The sequence below is a fragment of the Zeus faber genome (genome assembly GCF_960531495.2).
Source record: "Zeus faber genome assembly, chromosome: 22".
NCBI classification, from domain to species: domain Eukaryota; kingdom Metazoa; phylum Chordata; class Actinopteri; order Zeiformes; family Zeidae; genus Zeus; species Zeus faber.
Genome location: NC_137209.1, coordinates 18,825,424 through 18,846,366, shown reverse-complemented (window position 1 = coordinate 18,846,366; position 20,943 = coordinate 18,825,424). Strand labels below are relative to the sequence as shown.

Genomic DNA, 20,943 nt, shown 5'->3' with positions numbered 1-20,943 from the left:
TTCTGACTTTCCTTGCCAACACCGCACCGGGATACCGCATCCTGGGATTAAAAAAAAAAAAAAAAAAAGAAGAATAAAAAAAAAAGAATATATCTGCAATAAAAACACATTGTTTTTATTGGTTTTGTTTGGAGAACCGCACAGCGGATCGTGCGCCGCAACCTACCGTCTATCTACTGCATACTTGATTAGTATTTTTTGAGAAAGAAACACAGCACAATATTTTTTTCGAAACACTTACATTTCCATCATCTGCAGTTTCTTCACAGACAGTTTGTATGAATTCCTCTTTCTTTTAAAAGATTCGATCCGGTCTGTAAGCCAACAGAGCAGTTCCCAGAGGCGCTTGTCATTCTCCAGCCGTGGGCGGGGTTACTCCGATTGAGGGCGGTTCTACGTAGGAAGGGGATGCCAATCTGAATGCCGTGTTTCACCATATGTTTTTCTGAAATGAGCCGCTCACAAAGAAAATGGCCGGATGCCTCGTTAGGCCCAGCAGAGACCGGAATGTATGGGCACAAGCGCTGAAAAAGTGAGTTTTTTCACAATAGGTCCCCTTTAAATGTTCTTACTGTGTAGGGAGCAGGGACTTACTGTTGTGTGTGTGTGTGTGTGTGTGTGTGTGTGTGTGTGTGTGTGTGTGTGTGTGTGTGTGTGTGTGTGTGTGTGTGTGTGTGTGTGTGTGTGTGTGTGTGTGTGTGTGTGTGTGTGTGTGTGTGTGTGTGTGTATGTGTGCGTGTTCTGACTGGTTGTTTATGCTGCGAGCCAAGTGTCAGCCCATGTCAGCGCGGCGGTCATGTCCTCGACGGGCTGAGAACGCCAGTGGCGCTGAAGTGGAAGAAGAGTTGTTGGGCGTTATTCGGGGATTTTCAATTCTGAGGACTTTGATGATCGCCGACCGCTTTGAAGCAGCGATCCATCAGGTTGTTCTGTCTCGCGTGGATTACACAGCCCAAGAATTATGTTCGAAAAGCTGCAGGCCCCCCCCCCCCCCCCGACATCCGGGTTTACCCTCCTCTTCGCTTGAAGACGGGACCTTTCTTTGCTCCAATGTTTCCCTTCCGGGAAACGCGCAAAGCGCCAGCCTGCTCATCGGGAGAAGTTTAGGGTTCAGTGTCTCGCTCAAGGACATTTGGATATGCTACCAGAGGAACTAGGGATCGAACCCACAACCCTCTGCTCCTGATCATGACCCGCTCTACTGCCGTCCAAAGACTAACTACTTGGGTATCGAAAGTTTAAATTAGACGCCATAAAATGTTTCAGTACTGAAAAGCATCGGTGCAATTTTACCCTAAAAGTGTTGAATTGAATGGCGAGTCCTTTGAATAGGAAGGGAGAGAGTTAAGAAGGCTTATGCTGCTTGAGAGCAGCAGGAATGTTGTCAGCAGAATCCTGGGATGAAGAATGAAGGAGCTATTGAGAAAGAGAGAGAGAGAGAGGGAGAATGAAGGGAAAGTAGTCAAAGTGGTGGGAAGAGTTGGGGTGAGAGAGAGAGAGAGAGAGAGAGAGAGAAAGGGGCTGCCAATGAGAGGCAAACAGAGGGGGGAGGTTGACTGAGAGAAAGGGAGGAGGCTTCATAAGGTATTGGACAATTTTGGTCTGGCATTGGTCTGGTATTGGACAGGTATTGTTCTGGTATTGGACAGGTATTGGTGTGATATTGGACTGGTACTGAACGGGTATTGGACTGGTATTGGTCTGTTGTTTGTCCAGGCTAAGAAGTGTATCTGGGAATATCCAGCATATGAAACATATCATATCAGTGAAAATCAATTCCATTTTTTTGAAGCACATAGATAATTAGAAAATAGAATAATTGGCCAAACAAGCATTTGGAGAGGTCACCAGAACACGAGGGCGAGGCAGTATCTAAATGTCCAGAGGATTGTCCTGAGCTCTGTAACTCAGCCCTCTGATCCGCCGGCTTCCCCTCCAGGCGCTCTGCGTCCTGCTGCCACCATTAGCGCTCCGGTCCCCGGTTAAATCCTCGCCGCCTGCGGAGCCGTGATGGATCTGCTGTGGAGAGCCGTTTGCACTAAGACCCAGTTGACCTCAGTGCCAGAAAAGGCCCCCGGTGTGCTGGAAGTGCCGGCGCCGCGCTTATGATTCGATTTTAGGTTAGTTGGTATTGGTTGCGGGTAAGAATCTCTGAAGTGTGATGGACTGGTACTACCCCCTGAGGAATCTGCCCACGCTTGCTATTGGCGTCCACCCCGGGCTGAGCCCCCCCCACCCCCCCCCGGAGCTCTTGCCCTGGATGCTCCTCCAAGAGTTTCGACCGCTTCAATCCGTCTCTGCAGATATTGACTATTGACCACCACAAGGCGTCGTTCAGTCCACGTAGTGTCGGAGATGACCGGCTGCCGGTGACGTCGTGCGGACAAAGTAGTCTCAAGGCGCCTCTGCCGGACTTTGAAGCCTTTTTGGCTTCCACAAGCATGCCTCTTATCTGCCCCCTTTTCGCTGTTATCAGCGCTGTAACAGAAGCTCCATTTGAACAAAAGCCTTTTTATAGCAGGCTCGCGTACTGTATGTACAGCTATACCAATACCACCAAAACAGGAACACCTTGTGCCGTCCCTCCGTCCCAAGTATAAATTCCGCCGTGGTTCCATATTCCCTTTAGAGATCCGTGACTTTGGGGAGTTGTTTGTCTGTTGAGCCCAATTAGGATTAATGAGCGGATGTCAGGCTGTTTCATTGTGATCGGACTATCGCCGGTTCGATCCCCGGCTGGCAGCGAGCAGAAGTGTCCTTGAGCAAGACACTTAACCCCCCCCAACTACTCCCTGGGGAGGCAGGTGACACGTCAAATACCAGGATGGGTAAATGCAGACAACCAATATCCCCACCGGGGTTGATGAAGTTTAAAAAATAAATAAATGTATTATTATTATTAATAATTATAATAATAATAATAATAAGTATTAATGAGTAGGACGTAAGGATCGCGGCGATGGCGCCGAGGCCAAAGTGGCCCAAGGTGATTTCAAGGTCGGCGACGGCAATGCCGTCCACGTCGCCCCCGATAACCATTTCAGTGATTGCGTTTTTGGCCACCAGTCCTCAGTGTGTCCTCGTTGGAATATAAGTTGTAGTTTGTTTTTTTTAAATTTTATTTTTTTTTTTACCGCTGTGTTTTTATACAAGCCGTTCACCTGAAGGTTACGTAATACACAATAACAGTGTTGCTGTGTCGCTGCTCTCTTTTTGTTTTTGCAGATAAGATGTGATCAGCAAGGGATTTCCTGTCGTTATTTTTATATATATATCTATATATATATAGATATATATATATATATAGATATATATATATAGATATATAGATATATAGATGTGTGTGTGTGTGTGTGTGTGTGTGTGTGTGTGTGTGTGTGTGTGTGTGTGTGTGTGTATGTGTGTGTGTGTGTGTGTGTGTGTGTATATATATATATATATATATATATATATATATATATATATATATTACAGATGCCTTTGCACTTTGGTGTACAGATGGCAACATTAGCCCCTGGGGACACAGAAATCATGCACAGACATGTTTATCCGGGTCTATGACTGAGTCCCTCTCTCTCTCGCCCCTGCAACAACATCTTCTCTTCTCTTTACTTGTGCTTTTCTCCGTTTTCCCTCACCCTTCGCGTCACTCCGCTCATCTTTTATTCTCTTTCTCCCGTGTTCTCCGTCTCCACTGTTTGAGAACAAACACAACCCTCCTAAATCCCTCTATTTCCGCTGCCATCCCCTTGTTTTGGCGTCACGTCGAGTCCGCTTTTTGTTTCGCACGATGAGCCAGGACTGGGCGGCATCGCAGCCCAATAGAGATTATTTGATAATTGGTTACTAAACTGCATTACTCTACTGTAATGCTGCCTTAAAGACAGTGATATGTTGTGGTGTATTCCTGTCAACATTCTGTCTCATGTCACAATATCAATATTATGGTGAATTATTACACTGATTGGTCAATGGCGGCGATCAGCCGTCACTTATTTCTGGATAACGACCGCTGATCTGTTAATATTGACTATTGGCACAGGCAACCACTTCTTCTACTATGCCATAAAAACCGTCTGGCTGTTACCCCTTACATGGAAGACTTGAGATGAATGCAGATATGTCCAATTTCATATTACAACAGTAAACTGGTTTGTCATATGGAGGGAGGAGTTTTTAATTGTTTTTAATTCTTTGTAGGGTGAATAGTTCTACTACATTGTTGTGGATCCATTTTTCTTAGCGCAAGCATCCTAAACCGGACCTACTAGCTAAAGAATCCTTTAGGGGGGACGTCGTTATTGCTAAATAACCCCCTTCAGGGAGCTGCGACACCCCTGGTCACCCTGTCGGGGGGGGGGGGGGGGGGGTTATTTTGCGATAATGACCGTCTGGCCGGACGTTACCCCCTGACATGGAAGACGCAGCTCACAGTCCGTGACGTACTCTGTCGTGTTCTCGTCCCCCGAGTTCTTTCTGCTCCTCCATATTTTCCGTCAAACGCCGCTGCCTCAGTCGGTTCCTATCGACACCCTTCTCTGATCTGATTAGCTTCCAACCGCCTATATTTAGCAGTCCTTCAATGCTAGGTTAGTAGTGCCCACATGCTGTTTTAGATTTGTCAGCGAAACACTCTGCGAACTTTAAGTAGCCGCCTACGTCCGTCCACACACTCGCACACACTCGCACACACACACACATACACACACACACACACACACATACACACACACACATATGCTTGTAGCCTTCAGTCTGTGGGCAGAAGCACGGAGCATGTCAGGATTTGGCCTTCATGAGAGCTGTGCTGTTATAAGATCTGCATGAAATACACACACTTCTGCACACACACACGCGCACGCACGCACGCACGCGCGCACACACACACACACACACACACGCACACACAATTTGTTGCTCCTGTGGAGGAATCGCTTCTGCTCTGTTTTCTGATTTGCTGATGAGTCACAGCAGAGAGAGAGAGAGACACACACACACACACACACACACACACACACACACACACACACACACACACACACACACAAAGAGCCACATATGATGAGCATGTGGACGATGTCGCCATTACCTCTAACTTCCCTTTGTCATAGACATTCATAGTGTGTCTATGACAAAGGGAGGTAGAGAGAGAGTTTTTTATTTATTTTTTTATGTTTATTATAATTGTTTTATTATTGTCTTTTTTTAGTCTTTTCACTCGGCTCATGAGGGCGTCAAGCTCCTGACGCTATTGTTCGTTTTATAATCACGCTATCTTTATCTAGTTGGCCGTGTTCGCCCGGTGGATTCATTTGCAATCTGGAACGTCGGTGGATGTTGATCCAGTTGTCGAAATCTTAAATTTTGGCCCAATCCGACCACGTGCCTGGCGCCACCATCAGGCCGCAGTGGCACCTTTCGTTAAACTGATGTTCAAACAGGCAACCTGCACCCTCCACAGTGGGATGCTCTACGGTCCGACTTCTCCCTCTATAATGACACCCGTAAAATGGCTGCTTGCCAATATGTTTATTATCTTATTATTATTATTGTTATTGTTCTTTTTTATTTTTTATTCTTATTGTTGTTATTATTGTTATTGTTATTATTATTATTATTATTTTAATTTTATATCTATTTTTTATTATTGTTATTATTATTGTTTTGTTATTCTTTTTTTTATTTCATCAATTCGATTATTGCCTCAATTCATGGTTACGGTGTTGTTTTGCTTTGGTGATGGAGGAACGCTTGTCGCGTCAAAGCTTATTTGAATTGATTGAGGGAGAGAACAGAGAAGGAAAGAAACAGAAGGACAGAGTGGAGGAAACAAAGCAGGTGCTCCGGGCTCATATTTCATCCATTTCTCCAATTTCCTCTCCCCCTCTCCCTCGCCCAATTCTCTCTCGCCCTCTCCGCCGCCTCCCAGAAAAAGCAGAAATTCCTCCCCCCCCTCTTCTCTCCCCCTCCTCCTCCTGCCCCATCCCTTCTTTCGACACAAGGCGCTCTCGTTTCCCCCGCGGCGCCGCTCCTTTAATTCTCCATCCCTCCGTCTGTCTCTTCCGATAGCGCCTCGGCTGCCTCCATCCGACCCCCCCCTCGTCCCCCCTTTCTCGGTCCCTCTCTCTCCCTACCTCTCCCTCTGCCCCCCCTCTCTCCCTCTTCCTGTGACCCCCTCTCTCCCTTCCTCCCTCTTACTCCCTATCTCCCTTCCTTTCTCTGTCCCTCCCTCCCCCTCTCCCTTCTTCCCTCTCTCTTCCTCTCTTTCTCTTTCTCTCTTTCGCCTTTCTTTCTCCCTCTCTCCCCCCTCTCTCCTCCCTCTTTCTACCTTTGCCTGTCCCTTTTCTTGCTCCCTTCCTCCCACTCCCTCGCTCTCCCTCTCTCTCCCTTTCTCCCTCTCCCTCCCTCTCTCTCCCTTCCTCCCTCTCCCTCTGAGCCATTAACCTGTTGTGATGGAGTTGGTCTCTGTGTGTAATGGAGCATTTACCCAGAAACACACACACACACACACACACACACACACACACACACACACACACACACACACACACACACACACACACACACACACACACAGATTAATAGCTCCTTCCCTTAACCTTCCCTAAAAGAACATTCTGGTTATTGATGATGTTATGATTTTATTTCATTTATTTTACTGATGATGATGGTATGGTAACCTCTGAATGCCATCAGATAGAATGTTGGATCTATCGCTCCAGCTTTGTGTTAAAGCCTTTTTTGTTTTGTTTTTGGCTCTGTCTTTGGAGCGCTGTGATTTAGGTGTTGTGTATGTTGTGTGGCTTGTTGTGTGTGTGTGTGTGTGTGTGTGTGTGTGAGAGTGTGTGTGATGTTTGTGTAAGGTGAGTTGTGTTGAGTGGGTTCTTTTGTGTTGTGTGTTGTGGTGTGTGTTGTGTTGTGTGGGTTGCATTTTCCCGGACATCGAATCCCAAACTGTGCGACTGTGTCCTCCCTTCCCCTACGACCGCGTTATTCCAAAGCAACGTTATGTTTGTCTTCGCGCGATGGGGAGCAGCTACAACACAAACCAAAGAAAGAAAAATTAAAAAGTGACAAAGTGGAGGAAGAGGTGGCGAGTCTAGGATCTACATCGAAAGAACGCCAGCTAGTAGTCTGGTAGCGTCGGTGAGAATCGGCTTTGTTTACCACTGGTTGCCATGGTGACGCCGATAGGTGACCTTCCGTGACCGACCACGCCCCAATTTACCTTCCTGAGAGAGCTTGGGGAGGTGGGCAGGTTTACAGTTGACTATTTTAAACCAAAATATTTTGAACTTCTCTCCGTCCTCCGCCACCGAGCGTGACGTAGGCGAGGACTCCACGGCGCATGTCTGCTGCGGCTGCTGGAGTTGGCGCAGCCGGTAGACGCCGTCATATTGCACTTAAAGGGCTAAAATGGAAACCGGGGATCAATATAAATTATTATTTTTTTCTATTTATTGTTTGCATGGAGGCTGTTCGGTGCTTGCAGCGAGGAAGCGGATGGAGGATTTGGAGCGCGCGGTGCGGTTGGCTTGGCTCCAGGTTACTACTTGCAAAATAATATAACTAAATATGAAAAATTTATAATAAAAGAAGGGCTTCTACTGCCAGCGGAAACCAGGTGATCAGCCATTGGTCACTGACTCAACAGGTCATTGATCACTACCAGGAAACAGGCGTCGTGTAGATGCGCTCTCTCTTGAAGCCGCAAAACAATATCCATAAACATATCCATAATGCAAAATAATCCATGGTCGCACCTGCTTGGAGATGAATGTGATGCTTTACAGCTCGTGTAAAGTTGGCTATGAAATATTTATCGTAAGCTGCGTTTTTTTATAGCTACATTCACGACTAAAATTCTTAAAGATTATAAGACACAAAATAATTTAATATAATATATTTTATTGGACCCGTCGTACATCACCATGGCAACATACCGTCACGTTTTGCTGTGAAAGCAGCGTAATGCAATAGCTGTTATCTTCTGTCATCTTAAAGACATCGAGTCTGTATTAATGACGGGTGATAGGATACAGTCGTATAGTCGTATTCCCCGTAGTATTGTAATTATATTTATTCATCTATACAGTTCACCCACTGATATATTTTCTGGAAACCAATCTGCCGTTTAGTCGCAGCCACTGCCTTTTACCTTAACTTATACTGTGCATAGTATCTGCTATATATTTTTGTATAATTGGATATTTTTTAGTTGTTTTTTTACTTGCTGTTTTTTCTTTGGGAATTGCAAAAAAATAACAAAAAAACAATTGGCCAATGTTGTACGTTTGGCTATTATTGTTGGTGATATAAATCCAGGAAACGCCATCGCCTCGGTTGGATTCCTGAACATGTTTTTCCAAATATATGCACGTGTATTTTGCAAAATCACCCCCTTACCACATGCGACTCCGAGCGAGGGCGGGAATAAAATGTCGTTCTGAAGCTGTTTCTGCCGGAGGGAGAGGAGAAGCGCTTTACCAGCCTCATCAATTATTCAACAAACTAATGTATTCCAATCACACTTTAACACATTTAGTCGCCCTGTGCTGTTTGCAGGAGTTATAATTGTTTGAATGCGTCGTTAATGTAAAATACGCGCGGCTCGTCTGGTTTAACACTGTCTTTAAACGCGTCTGTGTATATTTGGGTTTTTATGAAGGATTTTACGGCTACACAGAATAGATATTACATTAGTGCATGTCGCAATAAATGTATATTTACTGCAACATGCATTTCAGGATCAGTACATTTTCATATATGAGGATTTTGTTGTTGTGAGGATTGGTGCCTTTTTCTGCATTTAGTGGATTTTTTTAGGTGAAAATTCTCATAAATTTTTTATAGAAAGATAAAACTGTGGATTTTTATCGATTTTGTCAAACGATTGCGATCATCTCAAAATAACCGCGATTGTGTGATAATTGTGACCGCGCTACAGACATCATCGAAAATATCTCGGAACAACTACGAGCTGCCAGATGATGGACTAGGGTAGTGCCCGGTTGCTCTCCTCTTGTTCCTTTTCCCTCCGTTTTCCCTCTCCTGTCGTCCTTCCCATCCCGGCGGCCCCCGTCTCACCCTCTCTTCCCGCCCGAACCGGTCGCATGACTTTCTGCTGTTCCATTGTGTTCTCTTTTGGCCGCGCTGTCGATCTGAACGAATCAGCGCCTCAGTCTTTCACCGCCATCCTCCGTCTTTCATCACCTCTCCCGCCTTCTCGAAAAGTGTGTGTGTGTGTGTGTGTGTGTGTGTGTGTGTCTCTCTCTAAATATAGGTAGAACAAATACAGAATATGGACACAGGAGGTGTCATTAAAAAAAAAGGACAAAGTTGAACCTAAAAACCCAGAAAACCTGATACATTTTGATGGGTTGACTCGAGTGCGCGCGCGCGTCTCAAAGCCTCACAAGGGCTTTTCGATCCTGAGGTCGAAGTCGTCTCTGTGGGTTGTTAATGTCAGGTGGTCACCTGTCAGAGGGGGTGTGTGTGTGTGTGTCTCTCTCTGCTGTGACTCATCAGCAAATCAGAAAACAGAGCAGAAGTGATTCCTTGGGGGGGGGGGGGGGGGGGGTTCTGGCAGTTATACCAGCCAGTATCAAAGAGGTTGAAGTCATTTTGGAAAGGCGACGGAGTGGATGGAGAGAGAGTGCGTTGGCTGGCGTAACTCCAGACCCCCCCCCCCACACACACACACACAAATGGTGATGTCATATTTATTGGCGCTCTTTGTGAGTCACTTTGCATCTGTTCGCACTTGACTCTTTGGTGTGTGTGTGTGTGTGTGTGTGTGTGTGTGTGTCTGTGTGTGTGTGTGTGTGTGTGTGTGTGTGTGTGAGTCATTACAGTCACCTTGTTGTCTTAACACCGTTTTAAGAACATATAAGAACAAATTTTTTAAATGTTTTTGTTTTTTTTTGTACCTTGAAGAAACATCACAAGAAAAATAACGTGTGTATATATGAACATAAATGTGTGTATGCGCGTGCGTGTGTGTGTGTGCGTGCGCGCGCTGCATGGCTGACAAGTAGTGCTTACCCGGTCTAATCCGTGTAATGGAATGATAATGAGGTGGAGGAGAGAAGCAAGGGATGGGGAGGAGGAGGGGAGGACTCTACCTCTCTTATGGTCAGCGAGACCATCATGGATCTCCATTACCCTGGGGGGATGGATGGAGGAGAGGACGACGTGGTGTTACCAAGCAGAGGTGGAGGAGAGGATGTGTTGTTACACAAGAAATTGGAATGTGACGTGTGTGTGTGTGTGTGTGTGTGTGTGTGTGTGTGTGTGTGTGTGTGTGTGTGTGTGTGTGTGTGTGTGTGTGTGTGTGTGTGTGTGTGTGTGTGTGTGTGTGTGTGTGTGTGTGTGTGTACATGCGTGCGTTTTTGCGTACGTGCCTCTACCCTCACACATGTTCCTCATGTGACACAACAAGGTCACAACACACGTCCCCGAGACTGACGGTTGCCATGGGAACCATAAGCACCTGCCTCCCGAAGACGCACTCGCTTAATCTGCCTTTGTCAAGTTGTGCTGCTGCTGCTGCTGGTGTGTGTGTGTGTGTGTGTGTGTCTCATCTGTATTCCAACCTCATACTTCGCTCGTCCCTGTGATGGAGAGAGAGAGATTCCCGAAACCTCAGACAAAGGGGGGAGGGAGGGAGCGGGAGGTGGACGGCGTGTGGTCCGACGTCGATTTGGAAACAAGTCGACAGGACGGTGGAAAATAGCCTCAAATGGGAAATGTCCTCAGTGGTTTTGGGATCGGAAAGCATGTCAATGTGTTATGGTCGTCAGCTGATCGCTGGAGCTCATTTTGGAGTGGAGGTACTCTGCGCTTTCACTGACGTTAAAGCACAAACAAACACACACACAATGACTTAAAAGGAAGGAGCGGATAAGTACAATCTCCTAAATGTATTTAAAGTAAAAGTACTTGTCATATTCAGTCTGTACCAGCGCTCAGCGTCTCCTGATGGATACACACACACACATGAATCCTTATTTAAAGAAGGTACATGGGTATAAATCCATATTTTCAAAACTAAATATAAATAAATATAAATCTAGATTTTGGAAATGTAGAGTAAAAAGTCTGATATAGTAAAAGTCGAAAGTCTTTGAAACGGAATCTACTTCAGTAAGTACAAGTACTTGTGTACTTAAAATGTACTTAATATGTGTGTGTATACACCGATCAACCGCGGCATTAAAACCACCACGAATAACCGCTAATATTGTGTAGCTCCCCCCCTCGAAGGTTACCGGTTCGATCCCCGGCTCCTCCTGGTAGAATGCTTGTAGGGTCCTTGAGCAACACACTCAAACCCCTGGACTGCTGTCATTGAGCAGGTGTGCGCCTTGCACGCCGGTCGCCGCCAGCAATGTTTCTATGTGAATGTGTGTGTGAATGGGTGAATGTGAGGAATGTAGTGTAAACCACATTTACTTTCAAATGTACTTGTCTGAAATGGGAGATATAACCCTATTAAAAAAATAAATAATACCAACAGGGATTTGGACAATTAACAATTACAATAATTGGGGTATATATACACAGTATAATATATATATATATATATATATATATATATATATATATATATATATATATATACATACATACACACAGTGGGGCAAAAAAGTATTTAGTCAGCCACCAATTGTGCAAGTTCTCCCACTTAGAAAGATGAGAGAGGCCTTTAATTTTCATCATAGGTATACCTCAACTATGAGAGACAAAATGAGAAAAAAAAATCCAGAAAATCACATTGTCTGATTTTTAAAGAATTTATTTGCAAATTATGGTGGAAAATAAGTATTTGGTCAATAACAAAAGTTAATCTCAATACTTTGTTATATACCCTTTGTTTGCAATGACAGAGGTCAAACATTTTCTGTAAGTCTTCACAAGGTTTTCACACACTGTTGCTGGTATTTTGGCCCATTCCTCCATGCAGTCTCCTAGAGCAGTGACGTTTTGGGGCTGTCGCTGGGCAACACGGACTTTCAACTCCCTCCAAAGATTTTCTATGGGGTTGAGATCTGGAGACTGGCTAGGCCACTCCAGGACCTTGAAATGCTTCTTACAAGGCCATTCCTTTGTTGCCCGGGCGGTGTGTTTGGGATAATTGTCAAGCTGAAAGACCCAGCCACGTTTCATCTTGTATGGTGCTGTATGGTTTTCTTGGTGACTGTGGTCCCAGCTGCCTTGGGATTATTAACAAGCTCCCCCTATGTAGTTCTGGGCTGATCCCTCACCTTTCTCATGATCATTGATACCCCACGAGGTGAGATCTTGCGTGGAGCCCCAGACCGAGGGAGATTGACGGTCATTTTTCGAATAATCACACCAACGGTTGTCTCCAGATTAGGAGTACTTTCTTAAAGCGAGAGGACTAATCTGTGGGAGCCAGAATTCTTTATGGTTGGTAGGGGATCAAATACTTATTTCACTCAATGAAATGCAAAATAATTTATCTCTTTTTTTATGTGATTTTCTGGATTTTCTTTTTGATATTCTGTCTCTCACTGTTATAATAAACCTACCAAAAATGACCACTAAAATTATAGACCGTTCATTTCTCTGTCAGTTTTCAGTTTGAAACAGTGGGACACTAAAATGGAGATTTAGAGAGAAGGAGTTGAAGGAAACGGTCCGAAAGAAAGACGTTTCTCACTCTGTCATTTATTTCTGTCCTTTTAATGTTTGTATTGGTTAGTTTTTCTGTACTACAGTGTAAGTCAGAGGCTGAACCCTCATTTAAACACAACACAAAACCAACGATCCCAGTTCTGCTCCCCCAAGCCAAGAGAACCGCAGGGAAGAAACGACCAGTGTAGCCACTCACTCACTACCCCAAACATGAACCAAAACAAGGCGTGGCTCCCATACAACAGCCAGTCAGATAAAACAAAATAAAAGGAAAGAAATTCAATTTAGAACAAACACGGTGCTAAGAAGATTGAGTACAATTGGTAAATAATAATTATAATAAGGAGAAATATGACGGCAGAACAGAAACAACAATGTGAAAGCCTGAATAACAATTTAAAAGAAGATTATTATGAATTTTTGTTTATTATTTTTATCATTATTATCATTATTATTAGTATTTTTATTATTATCGTTATTTTATTATTATCGTTATTATTATTGTTGTTATTATTATATTGCTGTGTAAGTGAGCGTCGTGCACATGTGTTAATACCTTAACAAGACACGTCACCAAAAAAACCCAAAAGACACATTTCCAAAATCTTACTATAAGTGCACCAACCGCTTGACGTTGCCGTTGCTGACCAGAGATTCACGGCAACCTCGGTCAACATCAATTAACACCATCGACGACAACATGGATGTTTGGCCGGCTTTTCCAGCCAACCCTAATCCCTGGGAGTATCAACCGATAAAAAATAAACCTGGTAAACTTTAATGGAGCTTAACCGTTGGCGAGCTGCAAACTTCCAAGGGCCATTATAGACATCCAACAGGTCTACGTCAACCTGCCGCCGCATGATTGCATTTATCAACAACCGATAATCCTACTGCCGCAGTATGTCAACGTCCGTCCCAGATTTGTTTGTTTGCTCACGACTCACCAAACCACCCATTTTCTGGTGATAGAATTTTTGCGCCTCGTCGGCAGTGTCGAAGGACTCGCTTCCCGAGACATGACTTTCGCCGGATCGGCCCCCCTCCACTTTCTTCGCCATGTTTATCTCAAGTTGCAGTGTGTGTGTGGATATATATTTTTTTATTTTTGTGTATATAAATGTATATATTTTTTTATATTGATATATATATATTTCATAGATGTGCGTATGTGTATATATAGACAGTATTTATGACAATATAACATCATCTTTATTTGACAATGATGCAAGACGATCATATGAACAATTTATATTTTTTGAAGATTATACAGAAGGTTTTATCTTCATCCCGCCCGTCAGCCTCCAAAGGCAGCATTGTTGTAGACCTTAATAAAATAACGTGTCCTCCCCTTTCCCCTCGCCGGCGCCAACCCTGGGCAGGATTAAAGGTTTATTTAGTGGCCGTGAGTCAGATTGGACCACACACACACACGCACACACACACACACCCCAAGCACACAGGTAGGCACAATAACTATGAGGTGCTTTCCTGTCTGTCCAGCAGTAACCATAGGGAAATCCTCTAACAAACTGATGTAATTAGGAGTTCACTGAGCAGGCACACACACACACACACACACACACACACACACACACACACACACACACACACACACACACACACACGAGCATTATCTTTCACAGCATTGTAATATTTCGTTTTCCAGCAAAAGTGCAAAGTTACGGTGTCACAGGGGGTCACGGTCCTCGACTCAACAGCTTCGTGCGGTTGCTGAAGTACTCTATTATTTTAATTTTAGATATTTTTCCTCCTCCCGCGGTCGCTCTATTTTAACGGCGGAAAACTGTTTTGCCTCAAGTGCAGCAATTAATTATTGAATTGGCCGGCGTTTGCGGCGTTATGTAAGGACTCGTGCTTCTGTTATTGCCGCTGCTTCCACTCACAATAACATGGCGGTGCTTATGGCCGCCATGCCAAGCTGAGGCCGATGTCTGGGTTTCTGCATGCAAAGCCGCGCGCCGCAGTGCAAGCGGTTCTCAACGTGGGGTCCGGGGACCGTCCCGGGGTCCTTTAAGAGGCTCCGGGGTGGTTCCTGGCAAAATAGTTGAACTTCGACCTAACTCCATTTACAAGACCTGAGGACGTACAATGACGACTGTTCTGATCATATTTTCACCGTCACCCAAACTACACGAGACCCTCGACATATCTAACCCTAAAGATCTCCGCAGATTGGATCCCAGAGGCTACATCATCTCCAACGGCGTCCGTGGCCTAATGCGTATCAAACTGATGGGTCCTTGATATGAGGAGATCGATCGGCGCGAACACCCTCTCGGTCTTGACTCTCGATGCTCTGCCTGTCTGTCTTCCCTCGCATCTGTCTTCCTTCGCTGCGCCACTAATTGTTAACCTCGGGGGGCTTCCGCCGGCGCCAAATCGGTCCCTGGCACCGCTCCCTCCCCGCTGCTCGTAATGTGGGGGAAGACGCGCTGCCAGATTGACGCGTGCGGATCTGCGCTCGCAATCAGCGTGAAATTAAAGTCCCATTCATGCAGGGAGCTCCTTGTTACGCTGGCAGCGGAGGGGGCCGCCATCTTTTCCCGGAAGCGTTTTTGGATTTGCACGTGAAGCGGAGGTGAAAAGGTGCAGTTTGAATGTTTTCATTTGTTCGCGACGGAGCGCTTGAAACCGGCTCATGAATTTTAAAAAGGCGTAAATTCAGGGATATGCCAAAATAGAAGTAACGGAACGCAAAGGCGTTTTGGAGGAGCTCGGTGCAACTGTCACTGGTAGGAACCTAATTTGGGTGTAGGCTCTAGATGGCAATGACACCGCCCCCAGTCACTGCTGCCATTGTTGAGTAGGAGGAGTTCATCACCACGGCAGCGTTTCTTTTTAATACCCGCCCTAATCTGCGCCTGACCTTGAGAGGGCGAGACCTTTACGACCTGTACGGTAACTTTGCCATAACACGTGAGGTGCACGACCAGGAAAATTTGTCCGGAGGTGAGTGACAGAATGCATCTGAGGCGAGGCGATCTTCGTCTTCTTGTTCTCAAAACTCTGAATTTAGCCTTAATGGCTTTAATAATGAAGAATAATAATTATAGGTCTAAAAAATAGGTTGTGGTGAGGAGGATTACCGTACACGCTACACCCGCAACAAGGTTTTTTCCAAAACTAGAATGCCCCAGTATCGCCTAGCAACCGTATCGAGGATGTCCAAGGGTCCATCAATGAGTGTGATGTGCAATGTGGCGGAGGTGATCGATAATTGTCATCAATACCGGCGGTAGACGGGTACAACGAGTACAAAACACTCAGCATCACCGCACAAATACTGCCACCGGACACGGGGACAGAAACGAGAGCTGTCGGAATTTGGAAGGCAATCTGGCTTGCGGGAAGCAGATTTGGAAGCGACGGTGTTGGCTAATGCGGCTCAAAGATGGTCGTCTGCTACACCTGCGGATACCTTTGCAGCTGTTTTTGCCGTCTGATTTTCCGTTCACCTCAGTCCATTTGGGAAGCATTTCCCAGCACGTATTCCAATCCACAACAAGCTGGAATTTGAATGACCTCTATTTACATATTTTAAAAACCGGTCCCAGGTGGGGGGAGTGCTCCGCTGGGACCATTTTGACAGATTGTCCTGGATGGCATGGTACAGATGTCTGGCTGCGTACTTTATACGTGTTGCTGATACACGGGCAAAACCAATTATTATTCATTGCAGCAACTATCTCCCCTTCACTTGTGTGAGAAACATCACGCACCACATGAGGCGGCTGCGGCTGCACGGCCGCAGGACACAAGCGGGCGTGATCCACAAACCTCTAACAAATACACGGCCGATGCCCCGTCAGGCCTGTTGGTGCAGGTGTGGTGCGGCGTGATCCACCCGACGCGGACGTTCCTATGGATTGGCGCTCTAACCGCGTGGGGCGGCCTTCAATTTGGCTGCGTTGCCACATCACCGCACGACACGTGGCCGCCGCCAGTGTGGGCATCACATTGAACTACTGCTAGAGCATCTAAAGAAAAGGCTCCCGTCAACTTCGAACGTGGATTTCTGTGCGGAAGACGGATAAGCATCAAGGACAGAACCTGCATCAAGGACAAAACCCGCATCCAAGCCTGCAGAGCCAAGATAAAGGGGCTTGGCGTGCGAAAGTGGAGGCATATTAGAAAATGCGATTGGGCTCTGTTTGCATATGATTCAACTGAGCCGGTGGAATCATAATAGGCCGCGCGGCGTAGAGAGAGCAGCCCAGGATAAGGAGTTGTTGAAATTGGTGCGAGGCCAAGCGGAGGAAGGGAGGGGTCGCGTTTCCAATGAGATGCGTGTGTGCAGCGAGGCTTCAGACGGAGCTGAGTGGTAGGGAGCAATTGTTTCTAAAAATGGTCTGCAACATAGAGAAAACGGTGTCAACAACGGCATTTGGAACATCGGGAAATATGCCACTGGGGGCTATTTTTAATCCGGCAAAGAGATTTTTTTGCTCTACAACTCCCGTCAAAGTAAATTTAACGGATTGTCAGCTGTCGTCGGAAAAGGTCTCCGCCAAAAGGGTGGAGGTTAAATGTAATAGTCGGTGACTAAAATACGATATACAATATAAATTCGATCCGGTAGGCGGCACGGACGGAAATGAAGGACGCCACTGTTGATTATCAGGATCACCGACACGGTCCGTAGCCCAAGGCCCGGATCGACCGCGTGGCGTGTCCAATTTCCATCATTTGGCAGGGGGGGGTTTGAGCTGGGATGCCAGGCATTGTCGCTCTCTCACTTGCCGGCCGTTCCTCTGCGTTAACCCAATATAACATTCTGTACTCCCCCTGCCCCAAATGCTCCTGTTTCTCAATGGTGGCGACAAATTGGGCAGCTGGCCGTTCACAAAGCTAAAAGCAACCGCCGAATCCCATCGGCCGTCTGGCGACCATGAAAAGGTCCTCGCCCTGGACTCATCCCCAAGACCAGATTGAACGTTGGTCTTCACTATTGTCTTTTCTGCCCATGTCTTCCGGTTTGGGCGACTTCCGCCAGAGCGTTTCAGCGCCGCCCGGCAGCCGCGGAGAGTCGTTTCCTTTGGGTTGTTTGGCGTCACCCGGCTCTCCCTTCTCTTGTTTCCAAGCCGTCTTTCCAGAACCCCCCCAGGAGCCGCCGTGGCGGTGCAGACTTTGCGTCCCTCCTTTAAAATGTGTCCGAGACAATGGGAGAGCTCGGTTTCTACTGGTTGTGCTGGTTTTCCGGCTCTGGGTTTTGGGTTTCCAGATTCTGCCAGATTCTGCCAGAGATCCTCTCTCCATTTTGGCTTTTGGTACCTCTTCTCTTTTTGCTGCTGAACCTGTATTTAAGCGTCGTAGGTTGAATATTCTGACCGGCTGGCTTTGTACTCTCCGGCCACCGATGGAGCAGCAGTCCCTCAGAAAACGTAGAAACTTGTAATAACACGTCAACCTTCTGCAGAACAGCAAGTTACTGAAGTTGAATGTTGGGGGATTAGTTCATTTTCCTCAATCCACGTGATGTGAACTCACCAGATTGACTATCTTCATTGCAGCGCCTCAATAACAAATACTGTGTACTACAGTCAACCTCAGTTGTTTTACTGTAATTATTTCTTCCTTAAGTTTGAATTTGGGGCTCCGGGAGGGGTTTGGGACACAATGTCGAGTGTTTTCCCGAGGGCACAAATAATGTGATTTACATTTTGGCATTTTTCCCTGATGATCCGCTGTGGTGACCCCTAACGGGAGCAGCCGAAAGAAAGAGAGTCATTTTGGCATTTTTCCACAAGGCTGGACAGTACATCTTTATAATATCGATGTTGTGATATGAGACTAGATATCACCTGGGGTTTTGGTTGATAGTGATATTGTGATGTACAGTCGTTACGTGTTGCCTTTATGGAAAGTAAAGTCGTTCATTCTACTCAACGCCTTTACCTGCTCGCTCATAACATCCACATTACTAATGATTGTTTCTTCAATTTGGGTGGGTGTAAATATGTTATGAAAGCACCACGGGTTATGCCCCAAATATCGCCAAATTATCGATCGAGGTATGTGGGCCAACTGGAGTCTAGACTACTGCCAATAAGAGTGTGAGGCTGGGCAGGGAGTGGTATATTTGGAACGGGGGCCGTGGCCTTTCCATCGCTTCACCCTGTCGGCCTCCGATCGATACAGCGGCCATTACTGCTTCCTGCCAGACCACGATCCAGCCCTTTAAATAGCCTTTCAATATTTTAAATTGTCATTTTTTTAATAGAACTGTATAAAAACCTGATCTAAAAATGTATAACAGTCAATATAATTTTTTTTTTCTTCAGTCAAATCAATGTATTGAAATGTTGTAATTTATTATAATTTTTTTTTGTAATATAATTATTTAAGTATTATTTTGTGTATAAGATATACAATCATTTGGGTGTCAAATAGAGTGATTCATTAATTCAGGCTGAGCCGTCTGACCGCTGGAGGAGGAGAAACAAACCGATACAGGAGAAGAATAGGATCAATGGAAGGAATTCTATTAAGAACGGACCCAAATAAAATCCTCCATTCTCCCTTTAATCGAGTTTCGATCCCTTTCTCTCATTCCGTCCCTCCCTCCCTCCCTCTCTTTTGTCGGCCCGTCTTTCTCCGCACGTCATCCTTTTGTTTTTCTGTCAGCGCTCCCCTCCTTTTCTATCCCTTTGTCTTTCACCTTTCTTTTTGCTGTCTTCCCCCTCTCTTCTCTCTCTCTCTCTCTCGCTCTTTTCTTTTTGGTTTTCCCCCGTCAGGTCTATTTTAGTAGTTCACCGTCTGTCTCTTAAGCCCTGGAGATGAATTATTGAACACACTGACCTGTGTGTGTGTGTGTGTGTGTGTGTGTGTGTGTGTGTGTGTGTGTGTGTGTGTGTGTGTGTGTGTGTGTGTGTGTGTGTGTGTGTGTGTGTGTGTGTGTGTGTGTGTGTGTGGTGTGGTGTGGTGTGGGGGCGCGCGTAAGCCTGTAATGTTTCTTGTCTGGAGAGCATTCGGCTTGATTGTGGATTTTTTTCGGTAACGGTTGAACCACTCGACTAAAAACACTGACTGAAAACTGAGACTCCAAAAACTAGATGGTTAATCCATGATCAATAGATTATTACATGGGTGGATGGATAGATAAATAGATGGATAGATAGGTATATGGATGGATGAATGGATGGATATATATATGTATAGATAGAAAGATAGATAGATGGGTAGATATATAGAAAGATATATGGATAGATACTACATAGATGGATAGATATATATATGGATAGATATATACATGGATGGACACATGGATGGATGGATAGATTGATAGATGGATAGATAGACAGATAATAGATGGATAGATGGACGGATAGATACTATATGGATAGATGGATGGATAGAAGACAAATAGATGGATAGATGGATGGATATATAGATGGATATATAGATGGATGGATAGATGGACGGATAGCCTTATAGATAGATGGGGGATATATTATGATAGATAGATAGATATATGGATGGATAGATACAGTAGATGGATAGATGGATGATGTGGTTATTTGTTTTAATTCAAATTCTGATTTTCTGTTATCAATGTGAAACTGGACATGTCCACATTCATCCTTCAAAGTCTTTCGTTGTACTTCCTATGTGGCGGAGTGCTCGCCGTCGGCCAATCAGAGCGGAGCATCCCGCTGAGTGTCGGTGTGTGTGTGTGTTGTGCTCCCAGGCTGTTCAACCTGACGCTGAAGAAGCTGATCATTCTGAAGGAGCTGGACAAGGACCTCACCTCCGTGGTCATCGCCGTCAAACTACAGGTGCGTCGCTCCTTCCCCTTTTTTCGTGGGGGCCCCTGGGGGTCCCTCCGTGGAACCCCGCCTGCCCGCCATCCATCTCCACCTCTGCCGTATTTTCCGTTCGCCATGCACCGTCCAGAGACATTAGAAGCTCCGTTGAGCCGCTTTTATTGCTTGGGGTAGGGTCACGGTCGGCTCCCTCCGTCTGGTTTTCTCTCCTCCCGGAGGCGGCGGCGGTTTCGGCTCCTCGGAATCCGGAACAACCTCGCCCCTGGCTGTCACCAGCGTGAAATTAAATTTGCCGATTAACCGCCATACGGATAATAACGATTTAATTTTTGCTCACGTCAAGCCACTATAACACAATGAATCCCAAACGCCTTAAGGCAGGGGTGTCAAACTACCGGCCCAGGGGGCCACATGCACATGAACATGAAATCTTACCTCATGTTTTCAGGATATAAGACAGAATAAAGTATGTTATAAGTTTTTTGATGACATACAT

The 20,943-nt window shown here is 45.6% G+C and overlaps 1 protein-coding gene across 1 annotated transcript in view; it reads left to right on the top strand.

The window, feature by feature from the left end:
• The window catches only part of pacs1 (phosphofurin acidic cluster sorting protein 1), a gene marked incomplete at its 5' end in the record, with an annotated part of 55,060 nt that overhangs the window by 8,979 nt on the left and 25,138 nt on the right, over positions 1-20,943 (top strand). Inside the window, one exon of the mRNA XM_080023629.1 lies at positions 20,372-20,459. Within this exon, the coding sequence (XP_079879755.1) occupies positions 20,372-20,459 (88 nt within the window). The remainder of the gene's footprint in view (positions 1-20,371; positions 20,460-20,943) is intronic.